A 22,005-nucleotide genomic window follows, 5' to 3' on the forward strand; every position below is an offset into this window, starting at 1 on the left:
ACTGTGAAGGGCCTGGAGAATAAATCTGCTGAGGAGTGACTGAGGGAGCTGGGGATGGGTAGTGTGAGGAAGAGGAGGCTGAGGGCAGAGCTCATTGCTGCCTGCAGCTACCTGGAGGGACACTGTGGAGAGGCTGCTGCTGGGCTCTGCTCACAGGTGAGTGGAGACAGACCAAGGGGGAATGGCCTCAGGCTGAGGCTGGGGAGGTTTAGACTGGACATCAGAAGAGAGTGGTCAGGGACTGGAATGAGCTGCCCAGGGAGGTGCTGGAGTGCCCCAGCCTGGCTGTGTGTCAGGGTGGTTTGGCTGTGGTGCTTGGGGCTATGGTTTAAGGTGAACCTTGCAGAGCAGGGCTCTAGGTTGCACTTGGTTGCTCCTGAGGGGCTGTGCCAGCCTGGAGGTTTCTGTGTGACCCTCAGGGCAAGGTGATGAGGACAGAGGGTGTCGTGGTTGGGGGCACAGATCTGCCCCCTTGGTTTCTGGCCAGTGCCATCCAGCTCAGCTCATCTCCAGCACTGTGCCTGTGGGCATAGTCTGGGACCTCGAGGAGCACAACAAAAGGCTCAACCTCCCTCCCAGAGACCTGTGCTGGGTAAAGCAGGGTAAGAAGCAACTCCTGAGGGGCCTTCAGTTGAAATGAGACAGAAGAGGAGACTGAGGAAAGGAAAACTGAACAGTGAGCTTTGGACAGATGCAGGAGCAGCTCTGGGACAAAAGAAGTTCATCTTCAAGGTGTCCTTTCTCCTCCACATAGCTTTGTAGGCTTTCCTCCCACTTTCCATACCCTTCTGCAAGGAGAGGTGGAAGCAGTGCTCAGCCCAAGTGCTTTGGGACCAACTCTTACCCCAGGGCTGCCCCAAGTGCTTTGGGACCAACTCTTACCCCAGGGCTGCTCCAAGTGCTTTGGGACCAACTCTCACCCCAAGGCTGCTCCAAGTGCTTTTGGGACCAACCCTCACCCCAGGGCTGCTCCAAGTGCTTTTGGGACCAACCCTCACCCGAGGGCTGCTCCAAGTGCTTTGGGACCAACCCTCACCCCAAGGCTGCTCCAAGTGCTTTGGGACCAACCCTCACCTCAGGGCTGCTCCAAGTGCTTTGGGACCAACTCTCACCCCAAGGCTGCTCCAAGTGCTTTGGGACCAACCCTCACCCCAGGGCTGCTCCAAGTGCTTTTGGGACCAACCCTCACCCGAGGGCTGCTCCAAGTGCTTTGGGACCAACCCTCACCCCAGGGCTGCTCCAAGTGCTTTTGGGACCAACCCTCACCCGAGGGCTGCTCCAAGTGCTTTGGGACCAACCCTCACCCCAGGGCTGCTCCAAGTGCTTTTGGGACCAACCCTCACCCCAGGGCTGCTCCAAGTGCTTTTGGGACCAACCCTCACCCCAGGGCTGCTCCAAGTGCTTTTGGGACCAACTCTTACCCCAGGGCTGCTCCAAGTGCTTTGGGACCAACCCTCACCCCAGGGCTGCCCCAAGTGCTTTGGGACCAACTCTTACCCCAGGGCTGCTCCAAGTGCTTTGGGACCAACCCTCACCCCAGGGCTGCTCCAAGTGCTTTGGGACCAACCCTCACCCCAAGGCTGCTCCAAGTGCTTTGGGACCAACCCTCACCTCAGGGCTGCTCCAAGTGCTTTGGGACCAACATCCCCAAGGCTGCTCCAAGTGCTTTGGGACCAACTCTCACCCCAGGGCTGCTCCAAGTGCTTTGGGACCAACTCTTACCCCAGGGCTGCTCCAAGTGCTTTGGGACCAACCCTCACCCCAGGGCTGCTCCAAGTGCTTTGGGACCAACCCTCACCCCAAGGCTGCTCCAAGTGCTTTGGGACCAACCCTCACCTCAGGGCTGCTCCAAGTGCTTTGGGACCAACATCCCCAAGGCTGCTCCAAGTGCTTTGGGACCAACTCTCACCCCAGGGCTGCTCCAAGTGCTTTGGGACCAACTCTTACCCCAGGGCTGCCCCAAGTGCTTTTGGGACCAACCCTCACCCCAAGGCTGCTCCAAGTGCTTTTGGGACCAACTCTTACCCCAGGGCTGCTCCAAGTGCTTTTGGGACCAACCTCCTTATCCCAAGAAGGCTTCTGCACTTCCCCAGCATTCACAATCCTCACAGTGGTCCATGTGGCATCTTGGCAGTGCATGATCCCTCTACAACCCTTTCCCCTGGGTCCTGGTGAACTGTGTTCAGTTTTGGGGCCCTCACTGCAGGAAGGACATTGAGATGCTGAAGTGTGTCCAGAGAAGGGCATTGAAGATACTGAAGGATCTGGAGAACAGGGCTGGGGAGGAGCAGCTGAGAGTGTGCAGTGTGGAGGAGGCTGAGGGAAGACCTCATTGCTCTCTACAGCTCCCTGAAAGGAGGCTGGAGCCAGCTGGGGGGTTGGGCTCTTCTCCCAGGAAAGAAGAGTTAGAATGGGAGGACCTGGCCTTGAGTTGCACCAGGCAAAGTTTAGGTTGGACCTGAAGACCAATTTCTTCCCAGGGCTGCTGGCACAGGCTACCAGGGCAGTGGTGGAGTCCCCATCCCTGGAGGGGTCTAAAAGACATAGAATCATAGAATCAAGCAGGTTGGAAGAGACCTCCAAGATCATCCACTCCAACCTGTCCCCCAGCCCTAGCCAAGCACCCAGACCATGGCACTAAGTGCCCCAGCCAGGCTTGGCTTCAACACCTCCAGCCACAGCCACTCCACCACCTCCCTGGGCAGCCCATTCCAATGCCAATCACTCTCTCTGACAACAACTTCCTCCTCACATCCAGCCTAGACCTGCCCTGCCACAGCTTGAGACTGTGTCCCCTTGTTCTGTTGCTGGGTACCTGGCAGCAGAGCCCAACCCCACCTGGCTACAGCCTCCCTGCAGGCAGCTGCAGGCAGCAATGAGCTCTGCCCTGAGCCTCCTCTGCTGCAGGCTGCACCCCCCCAGCTCCCTCAGCCTCTCCTCACAGGGCTGTGCTCCAGGCCCCTCACCAGCTTTGTCACCCTTCTCTGGACACCTTCCAGCACCTCAACATCTTTCCTGAATTGAGGAGCCCAGAACTGGACACAGCACTCAAGGTGTGGCCTGACCAGCGCTGAGCACAGGGGCAGAAGAACCTCCCTTGTCCTGCTGCCCACACTGCTCCTGATGCAGTTGTGTGCAGGCAGATGTTGGGCTCTGGCAGGACTTGAGAAGCTGAAGGTCTTTTCCAAGCAGGCTGCTGTGTGATTCTGTGAGCCCCTGGGGTGCCAGCCCCCTCCCCACTCCCCCCAGCTGCCCGCTGCAGGTCTGAGCGTTCCAGGCGAGCCTGGAGTCCTTTCTAAACTTGGTAAGCCCTTGGCTGAGGGCTCTGGAGCTTGTTTTGCACCCAGCCTGAGCCCTGCTTTCCTTTCTCGAGGAGCCAGGAGGGGAGGGAGGCAGGCAGCTCTCCCAGATCGCTCCTGTCCCTTGCAGGGGTTGTGTAAGCTCTTTGGAATGTGCTTTGAAAACCTATCTGCTGCCGGAGCTGCTGATGCCCTCCCTCCCCACCGAGGGTGGCTGCTCCAGCCCTGGGCTGCCATAGCCCTTCAGAGGGGTGAAAACAACCTCCACAGAAACCCAGAGCACCCCACAGCTTGTGCCAGGGGTAGGGCAGCTTGGAGAGACCCAATCCTTCTATGATCAGGTGACTGCTTGGTGGCTGTGGGGAGCCTGTGGATGTGGGGAGGCTGTGGATATGCTCTGTCTGGACTTCAGCAAGGCTTTGACACTGTCCCCCACAGCAAACTGCTGGCTAAGCTGTCAGCCCATGGCTTGGATGGCAACACTCTGTGCTGGGTTAGGAACTGGCTGCAGGGCTGAGCCCAGAGAGTGGTGGTGAATGGTGCCACATCCAGCTGGCAGCTGTCACTAGTGGTGTCCCTCAGGGATCAGTGCTGGGCCCCATCCTCTTTAACATCTTCATAGATGAACTGGATGAGGGCATGGAGTCAGTCACCAGCAAGTGTGCAGATGACACCAAGCTGGGGGCAGATGTGGCTGGGTTAGAGGGCAGAAGAGCTCTGCAGCAGGACCTTGACCCCCTGGACAGATGGGCAGAGTCCAAGGGGATGGAGTTCAATAGCTCCAAGTGCAGGGTGCTGCACTTTGGCCACAACAACCCCATGCAGAGATACAGGCTGGGGTCAGAGTGGCTGAGAGCAGCCAGACAGAGAGGGATCTGGGGGTGCTGATTGGTACCCACCTGAACATGAGGCAGCAGTGTGCCCAGGTGGCCAAGAGAGCCAGTGGCATACTGGCCTGCATCAGCAATGGTGTGGCCAGCAGGAGCAGGGAGGTCATTCTGCCCCTGTACTCTGCACTGCTCAGACCACACCTTGAGTGCTGTGTTCAGTTCTGGGCCCCCCAGTTTAGGAGGGACATTGAGATGCTTGAGCGTGTCCAGAGAAGGGCAACGAGGCTGGGGAGAGGCCTTGAGCACAGCCCTACGAGGAGAGGCTGAGGGAGCTGGGATTGGTTAGCCTGGAGAAGAGGAGGCTCAGGGCAGACCTCATTGCTGTCTGCAACTACCTGAGGGGAGGTTGTGGCCAGGAGGAGGTTGCTCTCTTCTCTCAGGTGGCCAGCACCAGAAGGAGAGGACACAGCCTCAGGCTGTGCCAGGGGAGATTTAGGCTGGAGGTGAGGAGAAAGTTCTTCCCTGAGAGAGTCATTGGACACTGGAATGGGCTGCCCGGGGAGGTGGTGGAGTCGCCGTCCCTGGAGCTGTTCAAGGCAGGACTGGACGTGGCACTTGGTGCCATGGTCTGGCCTTGAGCTCTGTGCTAAAGGGTTGGACTTGATGATCTGTGAGGTCTCTTCCAACCTTGGTGATGCTGTGATACTGTGGTGCTGTGATGCTGTAATCTGAAGGCACAGAGTTGGGATTTGGGTGCTGCTTGGGTTCCTTGGTTCACAGAAGAGGTTTGAACTGGTGCCAGTAGCAGCATGGAGAGCTGTGATCTGCTCCAGGTGATCCTGCTCTGGATGAGCTTATGAGGTCCCTGCCAGCCCCTGATGTTCTGTGCACCATGGGGAGGTCCTGGGGAGTCTGTACTGGGTGATGCTGAGCAGATGTCCATGCATCACATCATGGTGGGCAGCAGCTCAGTGTTCCCCCTGGGCTGCCCAACGTCCAGCAATGCTTTGTGATGCTGTCTTCCCTGGGGGAACCTCTCGTTTGAGCTGCTGAGGATCACCCTGAAGCCCCTGGAGCATCTCCAGGGCACTCTGCAGAGGCTGCAGGAGCTTAGAGACTGCAAATCACAGTTGGGGCTCCCTGGAGACTGTCCCCAAAAGAAGCTCTGCAAACCTCTCCTCTTCTAGAGGCAACATTTGCTGGGGTACAGCCCATTCACCCCTCCAGGAGATGCATGCAGAAGACATGGGGGCAGCACAATTTTCAGCTGGCAGGGACAGAGCCAGCCCTGCCTCAGGTGTTAACCTCGCAGAGGTGCTGCCCACACTGAGATGTTGCCCTCCTGGCTGTGTTGTCCTCCCAGAGGTGCTGCCCACACTGAGGTGTTGCCCTCCCAGCTGTGTGCTGCCCACCCAGAGGTGCTGCCCACACTGAGATGTTGCCCTCCCAGCTGTGTGCTGCCCTCCCAGAGGTGCTGCCCACACTGAGATGTTGCACTCCCAGCTGTGTTGCCCTCTCAGATGTGCTGCCCACACTGAGATGTTGCCCTCCCAGCTGTGTGCTGCCCTCTCAGATGTGCTGCCCACACTGAGATGTTGCCCCCCCCCAGCTGTGTGCTGCCCACCCAGAGGTGTTGCCCACACTGAGATGTTGCCCCCCCCAGCTGTGTGCTGCCCTCCCAGGGCTGCTGCCCACACTGAGATGTTGCCCTCCTGGCTGTGTTGCCCACACTGAAGTGTCCCCCTCTTGGAGTTGTCCCCCTCCTGGGAGTGTTGCCCTCCCAGAGACGTTCCCCTCCCCAAGGTGTTTCCCTCCCGAAGGCGTTGCCCTCCTCGAGGTTCGCATCCCGACCTTCAGGGCAAGCTTTGCAGCTCCTGCTGCACCCTGAGCTGTTGCAACCGGTGCCCTGAAAGCTAAGTGGAGAAACTCAGCACCCAACCACCTACAGATCCATCTCTGCCTTCTTCATCCTCCCTGCCAAGCTCTCCCGGCCACGTCTCCGGTATTTCCGAGCCCTGGAGCGTGTCCCACCGAGCTGCTGAGCATCCTGCCCGCGGGGGGGGTTGTGTTTCTCCCCACTCGCCCTGCAGAGGAGCAAGGCGACGGCCAATTGTCCTTTGGTCCCGGTGACACTTGGAGCATTTCCTTGGGGGTTATTAAGGGAAAAGGGAGGAAGTCTGTCGGGTGAGGAGGTAACAGACTCCTCTCCGCAGCAGCCGGAGCCAACGGCGGCTGTTAGCTGTAATCGGTGCTTAACGTGCGTGCGGAGCCGGCGGGAGAGAGGGGGGTGGGGGGGAGGGATTTATTTCAGGAGGAGGCTTCAGGCAGATGGCATGAGCCGTGTGGCAACAGCAGTGACCTTGGATAGCAGCTAATTCCCGTCTCAGATGCGCTGCTGGCACCCAGAGGCACAAACACCGACAGCTGAGGGCTGCAGCGGGCAGCCCCCGGGCGCTGCCCACGCTCCCGGAGCCCGCGGGCAGCCTGCTCCTGCTGCCCTGCTCCTGAGCTGCTCCAGGTTTCTGGCATGCAGAGAGTCCATCCGTGCCAGGAGAGAGGCTGTGGTGGAGTCCTGTCACCTTCTGGGCAGGCTGAAGTCGGAGAATCGGAGAATCAGAGAATCAAGCAGGTTGGAAGAGAGCTCCAAGCTCATCCAGTCCAACCTATCCCCCAGCCCTATCCAGTCAACCAGACCATGGCACCAAGTGCCTCATCCAGGTTTTGCTTGAACACCTCCAGGCATGGTGTCTCCACCACCTCCCTGGGCAGCCCATTCCAATGCCAATCACTCTCTCTGTGAAGAACTTCTTCCTACCATCCAGCCTATACCTACCCTGGCACAACTTGAGACTGTGTCCCCTTGTTCTATTGCTGGTTACCTGGCAGAAGAGGCCACCCCCCACCTGGCTACAATGCCCCTTCAGGTAGGAGGCTGTGCCAGGAGCTATGCTGAGATGTGCATCCCGCGAGGAGAAGGGCTGGGAAATCATAGAATCATCCAGGTTGGAAGAGAGCTCCAAGCTCATCCAGCCCAACCTAGCACCCAGTCCTATCCAGTCAACTAGACCATGGCACTAAGTCAGCTTCTGCCCAGCAGAAGAGCTCTGGGAGACAGGGATGAGGTTAGCAGGGAATCACAGCCCTGCCAGGGCTGGAAGGGACCTCAAGGATCAGCCAGTTCCAACCCTCCTGCCGTGAGCAGGGACACCTCAGGTTGCTCAGAGCCTCATCCAGCCTGGCCTTAAACACCTCCAGGGATGAGGTATCCATCACCTCCCTGGGCAACCTGTGCCAGGCTCTCACCCCCTTCATGCTGAAGAACTTCTTCCTAATGCTTAATCCCAGTCTCCCCTCCTCTAGCTTGGTTCCATTCCCCCCAGTCCTGTCGCTCCCTGACAGCCTAAAAAGTCCCTCCCCAGCTTTCTTGTAGCCCCCTTCAGATACTGCAAGGCCACAATAAGGTCTCCTCAGAGCCTTCTCCTCTCCAGACTGCACAGCCCCAACTCTCTGAGCCTGTACTCATAGCAGAGCAGCTCCAGCCCTCTGATCATCCTCTTGGCCCTTCTTTGGCCTCATTCCAGCACATTATGGCTGTGGCTCAGGCTCCTACCTGGCTCCAGGGTGTTGGACATGCTCAGGAACTCCCTGAGTGTCTGAGCTACCAGAGGCAGCAAAGAGGAAGGGAAGAGTTGTAGCTGGGAGGACAATGAGCAGGCCTGACCCTGGGAAGAGAATGGGCAGAGCTGAGATCATCCCTGGGGCTGGTGGGAAGAAGCAACCCTATGGGTGGCTTAGGGAGTTCCCCATGGGGGACCAGCCAAGCCAAGAGCTGCAAGGGAGTGAAGGGAAGGACACACTGATGGACCCAGAGGGAAGGTGGCTGGGGAAGGTCCAAAGTGATGATTTGCATCACTCACAGATGGACCAGCAGGACCCCAGCAGCCAGGAGTCACATTGAGGGCATGAGAGGAGGAACAAGTTGAAGCTGGACCATGTCCTCCAGGAGATGAGGCTGACAGTTCCAGTCTGGGCAAGAGCAGGAGGGAGCCCCAAGACATATTCATCATAAGGACCTTCCCCACAGCCCTAACTGGCCCTTGTCACTGCAGTCTGTGGGGACAATGCTGGAAGGACATGGAAGTGTTGGAGCCAGCCCAGAGGAGGCCACCAAGATGCTGAGAGGGCTGCAGCAGCTCTGCTCTGAGCACAGGCTGAGAGAGTTGGGGCTGTGCAGCCTGCAGAGGAGAAGGCTTCCAGGAGAGCTTGGAGTGGCCTTGCAGGATCTGAAGGGGGCTGCAGGAGGGCTGGGGAGGGACTATTGAGAAGGTGTGGGACTGGCAGGAGGAGGAGGAATGGGTTTGGAGTGGCAGAGGGGAGATTGGAAGTGGATGTTAGGAGGAGGAGTGAGGGTGGTGAGAGACTGGCACAGGTTGAGGGTGGTGAGACCCAGGCACAGGTTGCCCAGGGAGGTTGTGGAGCACAGAAGCACCCAATGTGATCAGATCACATTGGGTGCTTCTGTGCTCCACAACCTCCCTGAAGGTAATCAGGACCAGGCTGGATGATGCCTTGAGCAACCTGTTCTAGCATGAGCTGTCCTTACCCACAGCCTGGATGAGCTTTCAGGTCCCTTCCAACCTAACCCACTCCATGATTCTACGATGCTGGCTCTGATTAAGGGCACAGGTTGAAGGTGGGGAGACACTGGCACAGGTTGAGGATGGGGACACCCTGGCACAGGTTGAGGGTGCTGAAACACTGGCACAGGTTTGCCAGGGAGGTTGTGGAGCACAGAAGCACCCAATGTGATCTTTGATCACATTGGGTGCTTCTGTGCTCCACAACCTCCCTGGGGGTGCCCAGAACCAGGCTGGACGATGCCTTAAGCGACCTGTTGTAGCCATTGCTGTCCCTTCCCACAGCCTGGCTGAGCTTTCAGGTCCCTTCCAACCTAACCCACTCCATCATCCTACAGTGCTGGCCCTCAGCACTGAGGACTCACTTCAGCTCCCCCTCCAGGTGCTGAACCTATTCCTCGCCCTGCTGCTGAGCTCCTTCAGCGCCGACAGCCTGGCGGCTTCCGACGACGACGGGGAGCTGAACAACCTGCAGATCGCCATCGGCAGGATCACCAGGGGCATCGACTTCGCCAAGGCTTCCCTCCTCTCCCTCCTCCACGGGCTGTGGAAAGGCAAGAAAGTGGCCCCAGAGGACGAGCAGGAGCCCAGCAAGGCAGACAACTCCGTGCTCAACCACGTCGACAGCAGCCAGGAGCCCAAGGCAGAGTACCTGGACGGAGTGGCAGGCAAGGAGCACTTCTTCACCGACGAGCTGGACCACATGAACTTCATCAACAACCCCAGCCTGACCCTGCAGGTGCCCATTGCCTCGGAGGAGTCAGACCTCTACGAGGAGACCAGCACCCAGTCCGACACCGAGGATGCCAAGGTAGGGCAGGCAGGGGGCAGGGAGTCAGAACCCCAGGCTGGGGTGGACCTTCTGCTTGGGGGGGACCCATTCTTGGCCTGCTGAGCAGAGAATGATGCTGTCTTGGGGGGGTCCCTTCGGGTTCCTTTGGGCTCTTTTGGCTGGCTTTAATCCTGTTTGGGTTACTTTCATCCTTTTTTGGGTTACTTGAATCCTTTTTGGGTTACTTTCATCCTTTTTGGGTTACTTTCATCCTTTTTGGGTCACTTCAATCTTTTTTGGGTTAATTCTGGCCCTTTTGGGTTACTTTCATCCTTTGTGGGTTAATTCTGGCCCTTTTTGGGTTACTTTCATCCTTTTTGGGTTACTTCTGGTCCTTTTGGCTTATTTTAATGCCTTTTGGGTTAATTCTGGTCCTTTTTGGGTTAATTCTGGCCCTTTTGGGTTACTTGAATCCTTTTTGGGTTACTTTCATCCTTTTTGGGTCACTTCTGGTCCTTTTGGGCTCCTTGAATCCTTTTTGGGTTACTTCAATCCTTCGTGGGTTAATTCTGGCCCTTTTGGCTTACTTTAATCCTTTGTGGGTTAATTCTGGCCCTTTTTGGGTTACTTTCATCCTTTTTGGGTTACTTCTGGCCCTTTTGGGTTGCTTGAATCCTTTTTAGGTTACTTCAATCCTTTTTGGGTTACTTCTGGTCCTTTTGGGTTACTTTAATCCTTTTGGGGTTACTTTCATCCTTTTTGGGTTACTTCTGGCCCTTCTGGCTTATTTTAATGCCTTTTGGGTTAATTCTGGTCCTTTTTGGGTTAATTCTGGCCCTTTTGGGTTACTTGAATCCTTTTTGGGTCACTTCTGGTCCTTTTGGGTTGCTTGAATCCTTTTTTGGTTACTTCAATCCTTTCTGGGTTAATTCTGGCCCTTTTGGCTTACTTTAATCCTTTGTGGGTTAATTCTGGCCCTTTTTGGGTTACTTTCATCCTTTTGGGGTTACTTCTGGTCCTTTTGGGTTACTTTCATCCTTTTGGGGTTACTTCTGGTCCTTTTGGGTTACTTTCATCCTTTTTGGGTTACTTCTGGCCCTTCTGGGTTGCTTGAATTCTTTTTGGGTTACTTCAATCCTTTTTGGGTTAATTCTGGCCCTTTTGGGCTACTTGAATCCTTTTTGGGTTACTTCTGGCCCTTTTGGCTTATTTTAATCCTTTCTGGGTTACTTCTCTCCCCTTTAGCTTACTTCAATCCTTTCTGGGTTAATTCTGGCCCTTTTGGCTTATTTTAATGCCTTTTGGGTTAATTCTGGCCCTTTTGGGTTACTTTCATCCTTTTTTGGTTACTTCTGGTTCTTTTGGCTTACTTTAATCCTTTTGGGGTTGCTTTAATCCTTTTTGGGTTACTTCTGGCCCTTTTGGCTTATTTCAATCATTTTTGGGTTACTTCCAGCCCTTCTGGCTTACTTTAATGCCTTTTGGATTAATTCTGGCCCTTTTTGGGTTACTTTAATCCTTTTTGGGTTACTTCAATCCTTTCTGGGTTAATTCTGGCCCTTTTGGCTTGCTTTAATCCTTTGTGGGTTAATTATGGCCCCTTTTGGGTTACTTTAATCCTTTTGGAGTTACTTTTATCCTTTTTGGGTTACTTCTGGTCCTTTTGGGTTGCTTGAATCCTTTTTCAGTTACTTGAATCCTTTTTGGGTTACTTCAATCCTTTCTGGGTTAATTCTGGCCCTTTTGGCTTACTTTCATCCTTTTTGGCTTACTTTAATCCTTTTTGGGTTACCTCTGGCCTTTTTTGACTTATTTTATTCCTTTTTGGGTTACTTCTGGCCCTTTTGGCTTATTTTAATCCTTTTTGGGCTACTTCTGGAGAGCAGGCAGGCAGAGAGGGACCTGGGGGTGCTAGTAGGGAGTAGCTGAAGAGGAGGCAGCAGTGCCCAGGTGGGCAGCAGAGCCAATGGCATCCTGGGCTGGCTCAGGAGCAGTGTGGGCAGCAGGACAAGGGAGGTTCTTCTGCCCCTGTGCTCCCTTGGGCCCTTTTGGGTTACTTCTGGACCATTTGGTTTCCTCTGGGGACATTTGGGAGTATTTGGGTCCTTTCAGGTGCCTTCTGGACCATTTGGGTTCCTTTGGGTCCTTTCAGGTGCCTTCTGGACCATTTGGGTTCCTTTGGGGACGTTTGGGAGTATTTGGGTCCTTTCAGGTTCCTTCTGCACCATTTGGGTTCCTTTGGGTCCTTTCAGGTTCCTTCTGCACCATTTGGGTTCCTTTGAGCCCGTTTGGGTTCCTCTGGGCTCTTTTGGGTCACTTCTGGCCCTTTTCAGTTTCTTTTGGCTGGCCTGAGTTCCTCTTAGCCCATTTGGGTTCCTTTTGGCCCTTTTGGATTACTTCTGGATGATTTGGGCTACTTTTGACCATTTTGGGTTTCTTCTGGACCATTTGGGTTCCTTTGGGCCCTTTTGGATTACTTCTGGATGATCTGGGTTGCTTTTGACCCTTTTGGGTGTCTTCTGGACCATTTGGGTTCCTCTTAGCCCATTTGGGTTCCTTTGGGCCCTTTTGGATTACTTCTGGACCATTTGGGTTGCTTTTGACCCTTTCAGGTTTCTTCTGGACCATTTGGGTTCCTCTTAGCCCATCTGGGTTCCTGTGAGCCTATTTGGGCTCCTTTGGGCCCATTTCTGGCGTGGCAGGGTCTGAGCAGGGGTCTGGGCTGGTTCTGGGTCAGGCTGTGGGGTTGCTGATGCCAGCAGGACCTGCTGCCCCACGGGGCTGGCACAAGGGCCAAGGTGATCTGTTTTGGGGTTAAAGATGTCCAAGAGGAATTTGATGCCAGGGAAATGTGCTGATGGCACCAACATTGGATCCACTGCTAATGCCTCAGAGAGCATCATTGGGGGAGGGGATGAAACCAGGTGGAGGAGCTTAGCACAAGTGAGCATTCAGTGATGCCTTTTGGATCCAAAGCTGAGGAGACAGCTGAAGGGTCGAGGCACAGAGAGCACTGTGCAGGCTCATGGGACACCACCACCCACCCTGGGGCTCTGGGAAGATGATAGGGAGATGTGGGACAGGAAAGTCAGGGAGACCAGTTCTGGGCCCCTCAATTCAAGAGAGATGTTGAGGTGCTGGAAGGTGTCCAGAGAAGGGCAGCAAGGCTGGGGAGGGGCCTGGGACACAAACCCTATGAGGAGAGGCTGAGGGAGCTGGGGGGGTGCAGCCTGCAGCAGAGGAGGCTCAGGGCAGAGCTCACTGTAGCCAGGTGGGGTTGGGCTCTGCTGCCAGGCAGCCAGCAACAGAAGAAGGGGACAGAGGCTGAAGCTGTGCCAGGACAGGTCTAGGCTGGATGTTGTTAGGAAGTTGTTGTCAGAGAGAGTGATTGGCATTGGAATGGGCTGCCCAGGGAGGTGGTGGAGTGGCTGTGGCTGGAGGTGTTGCAGCCAAGCCTGGATGGGGCACTTAGTGCCATGGTCTGGTTGGTTGGGCAGGGCTGGGTGCTAGGTTGGGCTGGATGAGCTTGGAGCTCTCTTCCACCCTGCTTGATTCTGTGATTCTATGATCCTATGACCTAAGTGGAGACAGAAAGGAGGCAGATGGTCTGGTGGGAACACCAAGGGCCTGGGCTTGGCAGTACAGAGCCACAGAACCACAGAGATGTGGTGCTGAGGGCCATGGGTTGGTGGTGCCATGGCAGTTGGTCTCTCCTCCCAAGGAGCACGTTGTAGGATAAGAGAAATGGCCTCAAGCTGCCCCAGGGCAGGTTTAGATTGGACATTAGAAGAAGCTTCTTCACTGAAAGGGTTCTCAAAGCCTGGCACAGGCTGCCCAGGGAGGTGGCTGGATGCCCATCCATGAGCAGTTCACAAGCCACAGAGATGTGGTGCTGAGGGCCAGGGCTTGGCACCAGCCTTGGCAGAGCGAGAGCAGGGTTGGACTTGATGACCTCAAAGGTCTTTTCCACCCAACCCCATCCTCTGCTTCTCTCCCATGCTCTGCTGCCTCCTTCAGCAGCCTCCCAGGGCAGGTTTCACAGGAACATGCCAGTGGGAAGAGCCCCCCAGGAGCACCAAGCCCAAGCCACAGCCCTGCTCTGCAAGGCTCACCCCAAGCCATAGCCCCAAGCACCACATCCAAACGACTTTGGTGACTCCAGCACCTCCCTGGGCAGCTCATTCCAGTGCCTGACCACTCTTGCTGGGGCAAAGGCTTCCTGCTGTCCAGTCTGAGCCTCCCCAGTGGCAGCTTGAGGCCATTCCCTCTTGTTCTGACCCTGATTGCCTGTGAGCAGAGCCCAGCACCAACCTCTCCACAACCTCCTTTCAGCAGCAGACAGTGCTGAGGTCTGCCCTCAGCCTCCTCTTCCTCACTCTACCCAACCCCAGCTCCCTCAGTTGCTCCCCATCAAATCTACTCTCCAGGCCCTTGCCAGCTTCCCTGCCCTCCTCTGCCCTGTCTCCAGCAGCTGTGGGCAGTGTGAGTGCCCAGCGTGCCCAGCCTGGCTGCCCTGGGCATTGGTGTGGCTGGATGGGGCAGGGAGTAGGAGAATCAGCAGCTCTCAGCTGGCAACCCCTTGCCCAGGGTGCTGCAGGCAGGTTGGTCCCTGCTGAGCACAAGCAGCAGCACCTCTGGGGGGGTCCCTGCCAGCCACCTCCTTTCCTGCCACCTCCCTGCTGCAGCCTGGGGGCTGCAAGGGCTCCATTTCCCCAGCTGGCAACTCTCTTACATCCACAGCCAGGATTGTCCTCTCTTCTTGGGAGGTTTAGGTTGGACCCAAGTGGAGTCCAGCCCCAGGAGGGCTGCAGCTGTGATGTTCAGAGCCTGACTGGAGGTCCCTTGCTAGCTCAGCATTGGGTCTCACCTCTGTGTCCTGGGCTGATCCCCAGCAGTGAGGGCATCAGAGGCATGGAAGAGATTCTGCCTCTCTGCTCTGCTCTCTGAGCTCTCCCCTGCAGTGCTGGAGGTGGCTCTGGAGTCCTCAGCACAGGAGGGACATCAGAGCCACAGAGCACTGGAACAGGCTCTGCAGAGAGGTTGTGGAGTCTCCTTCTCTGGAGCCTTCCCAGGCCTGTCTGGGTGCATTCCTCTGTGACCTGAGCTAGATGGGATGCTCCTGCTCTGGCAGGGGGGGTTGGACTGGATGAGCTCTTTGGGTCCCTTCCAGCCCCTGACATCTGTGAGCCTGTGGTATGGGGGAACACCTCCAGCCTGGCCAGGGGGTCCCCGCGGACCTCCCTTCCCCCATGTGGTGTGGGAAAAGCTCAGTGTGCAGCTGTGGGACAAGTGCTGGAGTGGCTCTGGCATTCTGGAGCTGTGTTCAGCTGACATCTAGTGGCACCTGCTCCAGTGCCACCCACGGAGAGTGCCCACAGAAGGGCAACCACGCTGGTGAAGGGGCTGGAGCACAGAAGCTGTGAGGAGCAGCTGAGGGAGCTGAGGTTGTTCTGCCTGCAGAAAAAGAGCCTGAGAGAGACCTCATTGCTCTCTACAGCTCCTTGAAAGGAGGTTGGAGTGAGGTGGGGTTGGGCTCTTCTCCCAAGGAACAAGCAACAGGACATAGAAACAGCCTCAAGTAGCACCAGGGGAGGTTTAGGTTGGACATGAGGAACAATTTCTCCCCAAAAAGGGTTATCAAGGCTTGGGCCAGGCTGCTCAGGGCAGTGATGGAGTCCCCATGCCTGAAGGGATCTCAAAGCCCTGGAGATGTGGTGCTGAGGGCCATGGTTTGGTGCTGCCCTGGCACTGCTGAGGTAAGGGTTGGACTCCATGACCTTAAAAGCCTCTTCCACCCAAACCCATCCTGTGATTCCATGGAGCTCACATTGTAAGAGCCACCTATGGCTGCTCAGCACATGCAGGGTGCAGGCAGAACCTCCCACCCATGAAACACCAGTTCAGCTCAGCAGCTCTGCTGGGTCTGGTGGCTAATTTCAGCCAAACATGGACCAAGGTGCAAAGCAGGGGGGGTGCATCACAGGATCCCAGGCTCACAGGTGGCAGGGGTTGGAAGGGACCCATGGACATCATCCAGTCCAAGCCCCTGCCAGAGCAGCACCACACAATCCAGCTCAGGGCACACAGGAACACATCCAGACAGGCCTGGGAAGGCTCCACACAAGGAGACTCCACAACCTCTCTGGGCAGCCTGTGCCAGGCTCTGGGACCCTTCCAGGCAAGAAGTTCCCCCTTGTGCTGAGCTGGAACCTCCTGTGCTGCAGCTTCCATCCACTGCTGCTTGTCCTGTCCCAGGGAGCAGTGAGCAGAGCCTGTCCCCCCCTCCTGACCCACAACCTCAGATAGTTACAGACATTGATTCAATTCCCTCTCAGCCTTCTCTTCTGCAGACTAAGCAGCCCCAGGGCCCTCAGCCTCTCCCCATAAGTCCCCTCAGAATTAACACATTAACAACTCAACCCCTGCCCAAGCAGCAGGGTGGTGGGCAGCAGGCTGGCAGTCAGCCTGGGAAACGATGGTTGGAACCTGGGTGCTAATTGGTAGGATCCCTCAGCTGGTTCCTGGGGAAGAGTGGGAGCCTTGGTGGGCAACAGAATGCCCACAAGCCAGGAGAGTGATTGGCATTAGAATGGGCTGCCCAGGGAGGTGGTGCAGTGCCCATGGCTGGAGGTGTTGCAGCCAAGCCTGGCTGGGGCACTTAGTGCCATGGTCTGGTTGGTTGGGCAGGGCTGGGTGCTAGGTTGGGCTGCAGGAGCTTGGAGCTCTCTTCCACCCTGCTTGATTCTATGATTCTATGATTCTCTGACCAGATTGAGGACCTGCTGGTTCCATCCATTCCTCAGAGGTCCCACTGGATAATGAAGGATGGAAGTGGTCCAGCTGATCCCCAGCCACCAAGCTGTCTCTGGACATCCCTTTACAGCCATCCTCTGAGTAGGCCCAAGCCAACAGACCCTGGCACAAGATAGATGTGAGGCCACCTCATGCCACCAGGCTGAATGAGGGGCTGGGGCTGTGTCTCTCTCCTCCCTGGTGTTGAGCTCCCCTTGGCTCCATATTACCTGGTTGTGATGCTGCAACCAAGCAGTCAGATTCTGGCCCTGGGGTCTGAAGGGGACCTGCAGGCAGGCTGGGGAGGGAACCATTCAGAAGGGCTGGATGTGAGGAGGAAGTTATTGGCAGAGAGAGTGATTGGCATTGGAATGGGCTGCCCAGGGAGGTGTGGTGGAGTCACCATCCCTGAAGGTGTTGCAGCCAAGCCTTGCTGGGGCACTTAGTGCCATGGTCTGGTTGGTTGGGCAGGGCTGGGTGCTAGGTTGGGCTGGAGGAGCTTGGAGCTCTCTTCCAGCCTGGTTGGTTCTATGACAAGGGCAAGGGCATCCTGGGGTGCCTCAAGGAGACTGTGGTCAGAGGTTGACTGAAGTTCTCCCCCTCTACTCTGCCCTGGTAAGGCCTCATCTGGGGTCCTGGATCCAGTTCTGGGCTTCCCAGTTCAAGAACAGGGAACTGCTGGAGAAGGCATAGCAAAGGGCTGTGAAGAGGATGAGGAGGAGTGGACATCTCTTATGGAGGAAGGCTGAGGAGCTTGGAGCTTTTTAGTCCAGAGGGCAGCCTGAGGGGGACCTCAGCAGTGCTGATCTGGACTTCCAGGGTGGGTGGCAGGAGGATGGGGCCAGGCTTTGTTCAGTGGTGCCCTGGACAGGACAATGGGCACAAACTGGAGCATAGGCAGTTCCACCTGGACATGAGGAGGAGCTTCTTCAGGCTAAGGCTGATGGAGCCCTGGAGCAGGCTGTCCAGATGGGTGGTGGAGTCTCCATCTCTGGAGTCATTCAAAGCCCATCTGGACACCACCCTGTGCAGCCTGCCCCAGGTGACCCTGCTCTGGCAGGGGGGTTGGGCTGGATGATCTCCAGAGGTCTCTTCCAGCCTCTCCCATTCTGTGACTGCTGCCAGCTCAGGGTGCTCACATGCCCTGGACCGGCTCCAGAGGGAGCCAAAGCCTGGCACACCACTTGGTGCTGGGGACAGTGGCCACCAGCGGCAGCTCGAACTGGGTGGTTTGCTCTGCTGGGATTGCTCATCAAGCACTGCTGAATGCTCTCCTCCTGCCCCAGGCAAAGGCATTTTCACCAGGGTGAAGTGAGAGGTGAGAGTGGCAGGGTGATGGCAGCAGACCTTCGAGGTCTCTTATGTCTTCTGGGGTTGGACTTGATGCTCTTAGAGGTCTCTTACAACATCTTATGGGGTTGGACTTGATGCTCTTAGAGGTCTCTTGCAATGTCTTATGGGGTTGGACTTGATGGTCTGAGAGGTCTCTTATGTCTTATGGGGTTGGACTTGATGGTCTGAGAGGTCTCTTGCAATGTCTTATGGGGTTGGACTTGATGCTCTTAGAGGTCTCCTATGTCTTACAGGGTTGGACTTGATGCTCTTAGAGGTCTCCTATGTCTTACAGGATTGGACTTGATGCTCTTAGAGGTCTCCTATGTCTTACAGGGTTGGACTTGATGCTCTTGTCTCTTACAACATCTTATGGGGGTGGACTTGATGGTCTGAGAGGTCTCTTATGACTTAAGGGGTTGGACTTGGTGCTCTTAGAAGTCTCTTCCAACCTTAACCTCTGATCTGTGTGGCACAGCAGCAAGGGGGTGACAAGAAGAGCATGATTGGTGTGTGGCTGGATAGACAGAGGTGGTGCTGGGGCTCAGGGCTCTTCCTGGAGCTTTCTGCCACAGCCCCCCCATGCTGCCAGGAAGTGCCATATGTCCTGAGATGCTCTGAGCTGTGCTGCACCACAGGAGGGGCGTCAAGTGAGGAGCATCATGGGGAGCACAGGGTGAGGCTGGGTGTTGGTGAATGGTGCCACATCCAGCTGGCAGCTGGCACTGGTGGTGTGCCCCAGGGATCAGTGCTGGGCACAGTCCTGTTCAATATCTTTATTGATGATCTGGAGCAGGGCATTGAGTCCAGCATCAGTGAGTGTGCAGATGACACCAAGCTAGGAGCAGCTGTGGAGCTGTGGGAGGGTGGCAGAGCCCTGCAGAGGGACCTGGCCAGGCTGGATGGGTGGGCAGAGGCCAAGGGGGTGAGACTGAACAAGGCCAAGGGCAGGGTTCTGCACTTTGGCCACAACAACCCCAAGCAGCACTGCAGGCTGGGGACAGAGTGGCTGAAAGCAGCCAGGCAGAGAGGGAGCTGGGGGTGCTGGCAGAGAGGAGCTGCAGAGGAGGCAGCAGTGCCCAGGTGGGCAGCAGAGCCAATGGCATCCTGGGCTGGCTCAGGAGCAGTGTGGGCAGCAGGACAAGGGAGGTTCTTGTGCCCCTGTGCTCAGCACTGCTCAGGCCACCCCTGCAGTGCTGTGTCCAGCTCTGGGCTCCTCCATTGCAGAGAGTTGTTGAGGTGCTGGAAGGTGTTGAGAGAAGGGCAGCAAGGCTGGGGAGGGGGCTGGGACACAAACCCTATGAGGAGAGGCTGAGGGAGCTGGGGGGGTGCAGCCTGCAGCAGAGGAGGCTCAGGGCAGAGCTGATTGCTGTCTGCAGCTGCCTGCAGGGAGGCTGTAGCCAGGTGGGGTTGGGCTCTGCTGCCAGGCAGCCAGGGACAGAAGAAGGGGACCCAGCCTGGAGCTGTGCCAGGGCAGGTTGAGGCTGGATGTTGTTAGGAAGTTCCTGGCAGAGAGAGTGATTGGCATTGGAATGGGCTGCCCAGGGAGGTGGTGGAGTGGCTGTGGCTGGAGGTGTTGCAGCCAAGCCTGGCTGGGGCACTGAGTGCCATGGTCTGGTTGGTTGGGCAGGGCTGGGTGCTAGGTTGGGCTGGCTGAGCTTGGAGCTCTCTTCCACCCTGCCTGATTCTATGACTCTATGACTGAAGCAGGATTGTTCAATCTGGGGAAAAGAAGCTGAGAGGAGACCTTCTGACCCTCTACAGCTCCCTGGAAGGAGGTTGGAGCCAGGTGGGGGTTGGGCTTTTCTTCCAGGAACAAGTGACTGGACAGGAGGCAATGGCCCCAGGCTGCACCAGGGGAAGTTCAGGTTGGCCATGAGGAAACCTTCTCAATGCTTGTAAATATCTAAAGAGTGGAGGTCGTGAGGATGGGGCTGGGCTCTACTGTGGTGGTGCCCAGCAACAGGAAAAGGGGCACAGGGCACAAACTGCCACCCAGAAGGTTCCACCTGAACAGAAGGAGAAACTTGTTTGGTGTGAGGCTGCTGGAGGCCTGGAGCAGGCTGCTCAGAGAGGTTGTGGAGTCTCCTTCTCTGCAGAGCTTCCAAACCCCCCCTGGGCACTTTGACCCTAGGCAAGCTGCTGTGGGTACCCTGCTTTGTCAGGGGGGGTTGATGATCTCCAGAGGTCCCTTCCAGCCCCATGATGCTGGGATTCTGCATGACCCCGTGCCAAGGAGGCTGCTTGAGGGTCAGAGGATCTTTTGCTCCTCTAAACCTGGCTGCAAGCAAAGTCTGTGCATGCTCAGGTAGCAGCAACCCTGCAGGGTCTGCAGCCCTGCAGGACTCAGCAGCTTCACTCTGGGCTGCGTCTTCTAGCAGAGGGACTCAGAGCAGCCTCCAACAAGGGAGTGCCACCAGCTGGATCTGCCAGCACTGCCTGGTGTCTGTGGGCACAGGAGGAGCTGGAGGATGGGCAGAGGCTGCAGGGCAGCCCAGCCTGACCCCTCCTCTGCCTTTGCAGAATCCCCTCTCCAGTGACAACGCCTCCTCCCTGTGCAGCACCGTGGACTACAAACCCCCACAGCCCGAGGAGGAGGAGGTGGCAGAGGAGGCTGAGGAGAGCAACGAGCCTGAGGAGTGCTTCACTGAAGGTGAGGGAGCCAGAGGGGCAGGGGACCCTGCAGACAGGGGCAGGGGGGGTATGGAAGGGGCATTGCCAGTCAGCCCCAGCAGGGTGAGGACTCCCAAGGTCACTTAGCTCAGCCCAGACTCCAGATCCTCCTGAGGTGTGGCTAAAGGTGGAGAGAAGGGATCCTGCCCCTCTGCTCTGCTCTGCTCTGCTCTGCTCTGGGGAGACCTCACCTGCAGTGCTGGAGCCAGCTCTGGAGTCCTCAACACAAGAAAGACCTGGACCTGATGGAGAGGGGCCAGAGGGGACCAAGAAGATGATCAGGGGGTTGGAGAACCTCTGCAAGGGGGACAGGCTGAGAGAGTTGGGACTGTTCAGCCTGGAGAAGGCTCCAGGAAGAACTTAGAGCAGCCTGCCAGGACCTGAAGGGGACCTCCAGGCAGACTGGGGAGGGACTGTTCAGAAGGGCCTGTGGGAGCAGGATGAGGGAAATGGTTTGGAACTGGAACAGGGCAAAGTGAGGTTGGACAGGAGGAGGAAGTGCTGCACCATGAGGGTGGGGAGACACTGGAACAGGTTGCACAGGGAGGTGGTGGAGGCTCCATCCCTGGAGACATTCAAGGTCAAACTCGATGGGACCCTGAGCAACCTGCTTTGGTTGGAGATGTCTCTGCAGGGCAGGTTGGAGAAGATGACCTTGGAGGGTTCCTTCCAACCCAATCCATTCTATGATTCTCCCAGCAGGGAGGTGACCCCAGTGAGGCTTCCCTCCTCTGTGCACACCCTCAAACCCAGCAGGATCCTCCTCCAGCCTCTACCTGGGAGGCTTCGAAGAGGCACTAAAAGCCCAAATAGCACCGCTCAGAGGGGGAAGGCCCTGGGCAGGAGACCACCCCCACAGCTCTTTGTTCCCCCCCCACCCAGGCTGTGTGAAGAGGTTCCCCTGCCTCTACGTGGACATCAGCAGCGAGAGGGGGAGGCTGTGGTGGAACCTGCGTCGGACCTGCTTCCGCATCGTGGAGCACGACTGGTTTGAGACCTTCATCGTCTTCATGATCCTCCTCAGCAGTGGAGCCCTGGTAGGTCCCTCCTCACCCCCTCCCTCTCCCACTTGCTCCACAGCAGGAGGCTCTGGGATGAGGAACCATCCATGTGAACCCCAATAGATGGACCAGAGGGTTTCAGGAGGTTGTGAGCTGCAGGTGAGGGGATGGAGAAGAGACCAAGCCCAGCTGGTCACAACCTCCCTCCAGGGAGGTCATAGTCACAGAACCAGAGACTGTCAGAGGCTGGAAGGGAGCTACAAAGCTCAGCCAGTCCAGCTCCCCCCACCACCACCCTTGCCCCCTCTCCCACTTGCTCCACAGCAGGAGGCCATGGGATGAGGAACCATCCATGTGAACCCCAATAGATGGACCAGAGGGTTTCAGGAGGCTGTGAGCTGCAGGTGAGGGGATGGAGAAGAGACCAAGCCCAGTTGGTCACAACCTCCCTTCAGGGAGGTCATAGAAACTCAGAATCAGAGACTGTCAGAGGCTGGAAGGCAGCTCCAAAGCTCAGCCAGTCCAAGCCCTGCCAGAACAGCAGCACCTGGAGCAGGTCACACAGGAACACAGCCAGAAGGGTTTGGGATATCTCCACAGAGGGAGACTCCACAGCCCTCCTGGGCAGCCTGTGCCAGGCTCTGCCACCCTCACAGGGACAAAATTCCT

The 22,005-nt window shown here is 56.8% G+C and overlaps 1 protein-coding gene across 3 annotated transcripts in view; it reads left to right on the forward strand.

Moving 5' to 3' along the window:
• The window catches only part of SCN4A (sodium voltage-gated channel alpha subunit 4), a 68,461-nt gene that overhangs the window by 30,020 nt on the left and 16,436 nt on the right, over nucleotides 1–22,005 (forward strand). For all 3 annotated transcript variants that reach the window (XM_064174669.1, XM_064174670.1, XM_064174671.1), the window contains 3 exons: nucleotides 9,149–9,577; nucleotides 20,186–20,315; nucleotides 21,218–21,372. In XM_064174669.1, the coding sequence (XP_064030739.1) occupies nucleotides 9,149–9,577; nucleotides 20,186–20,315; nucleotides 21,218–21,372 (714 nt within the window). The remainder of the gene's footprint in view (nucleotides 1–9,148; nucleotides 9,578–20,185; nucleotides 20,316–21,217; nucleotides 21,373–22,005) is intronic.

Source organism: Pogoniulus pusillus, chromosome 40 (assembly GCF_015220805.1).
Source record: "Pogoniulus pusillus isolate bPogPus1 chromosome 40, bPogPus1.pri, whole genome shotgun sequence".
Classification (NCBI taxonomy): Eukaryota; Metazoa; Chordata; class Aves; order Piciformes; family Lybiidae; genus Pogoniulus; species Pogoniulus pusillus.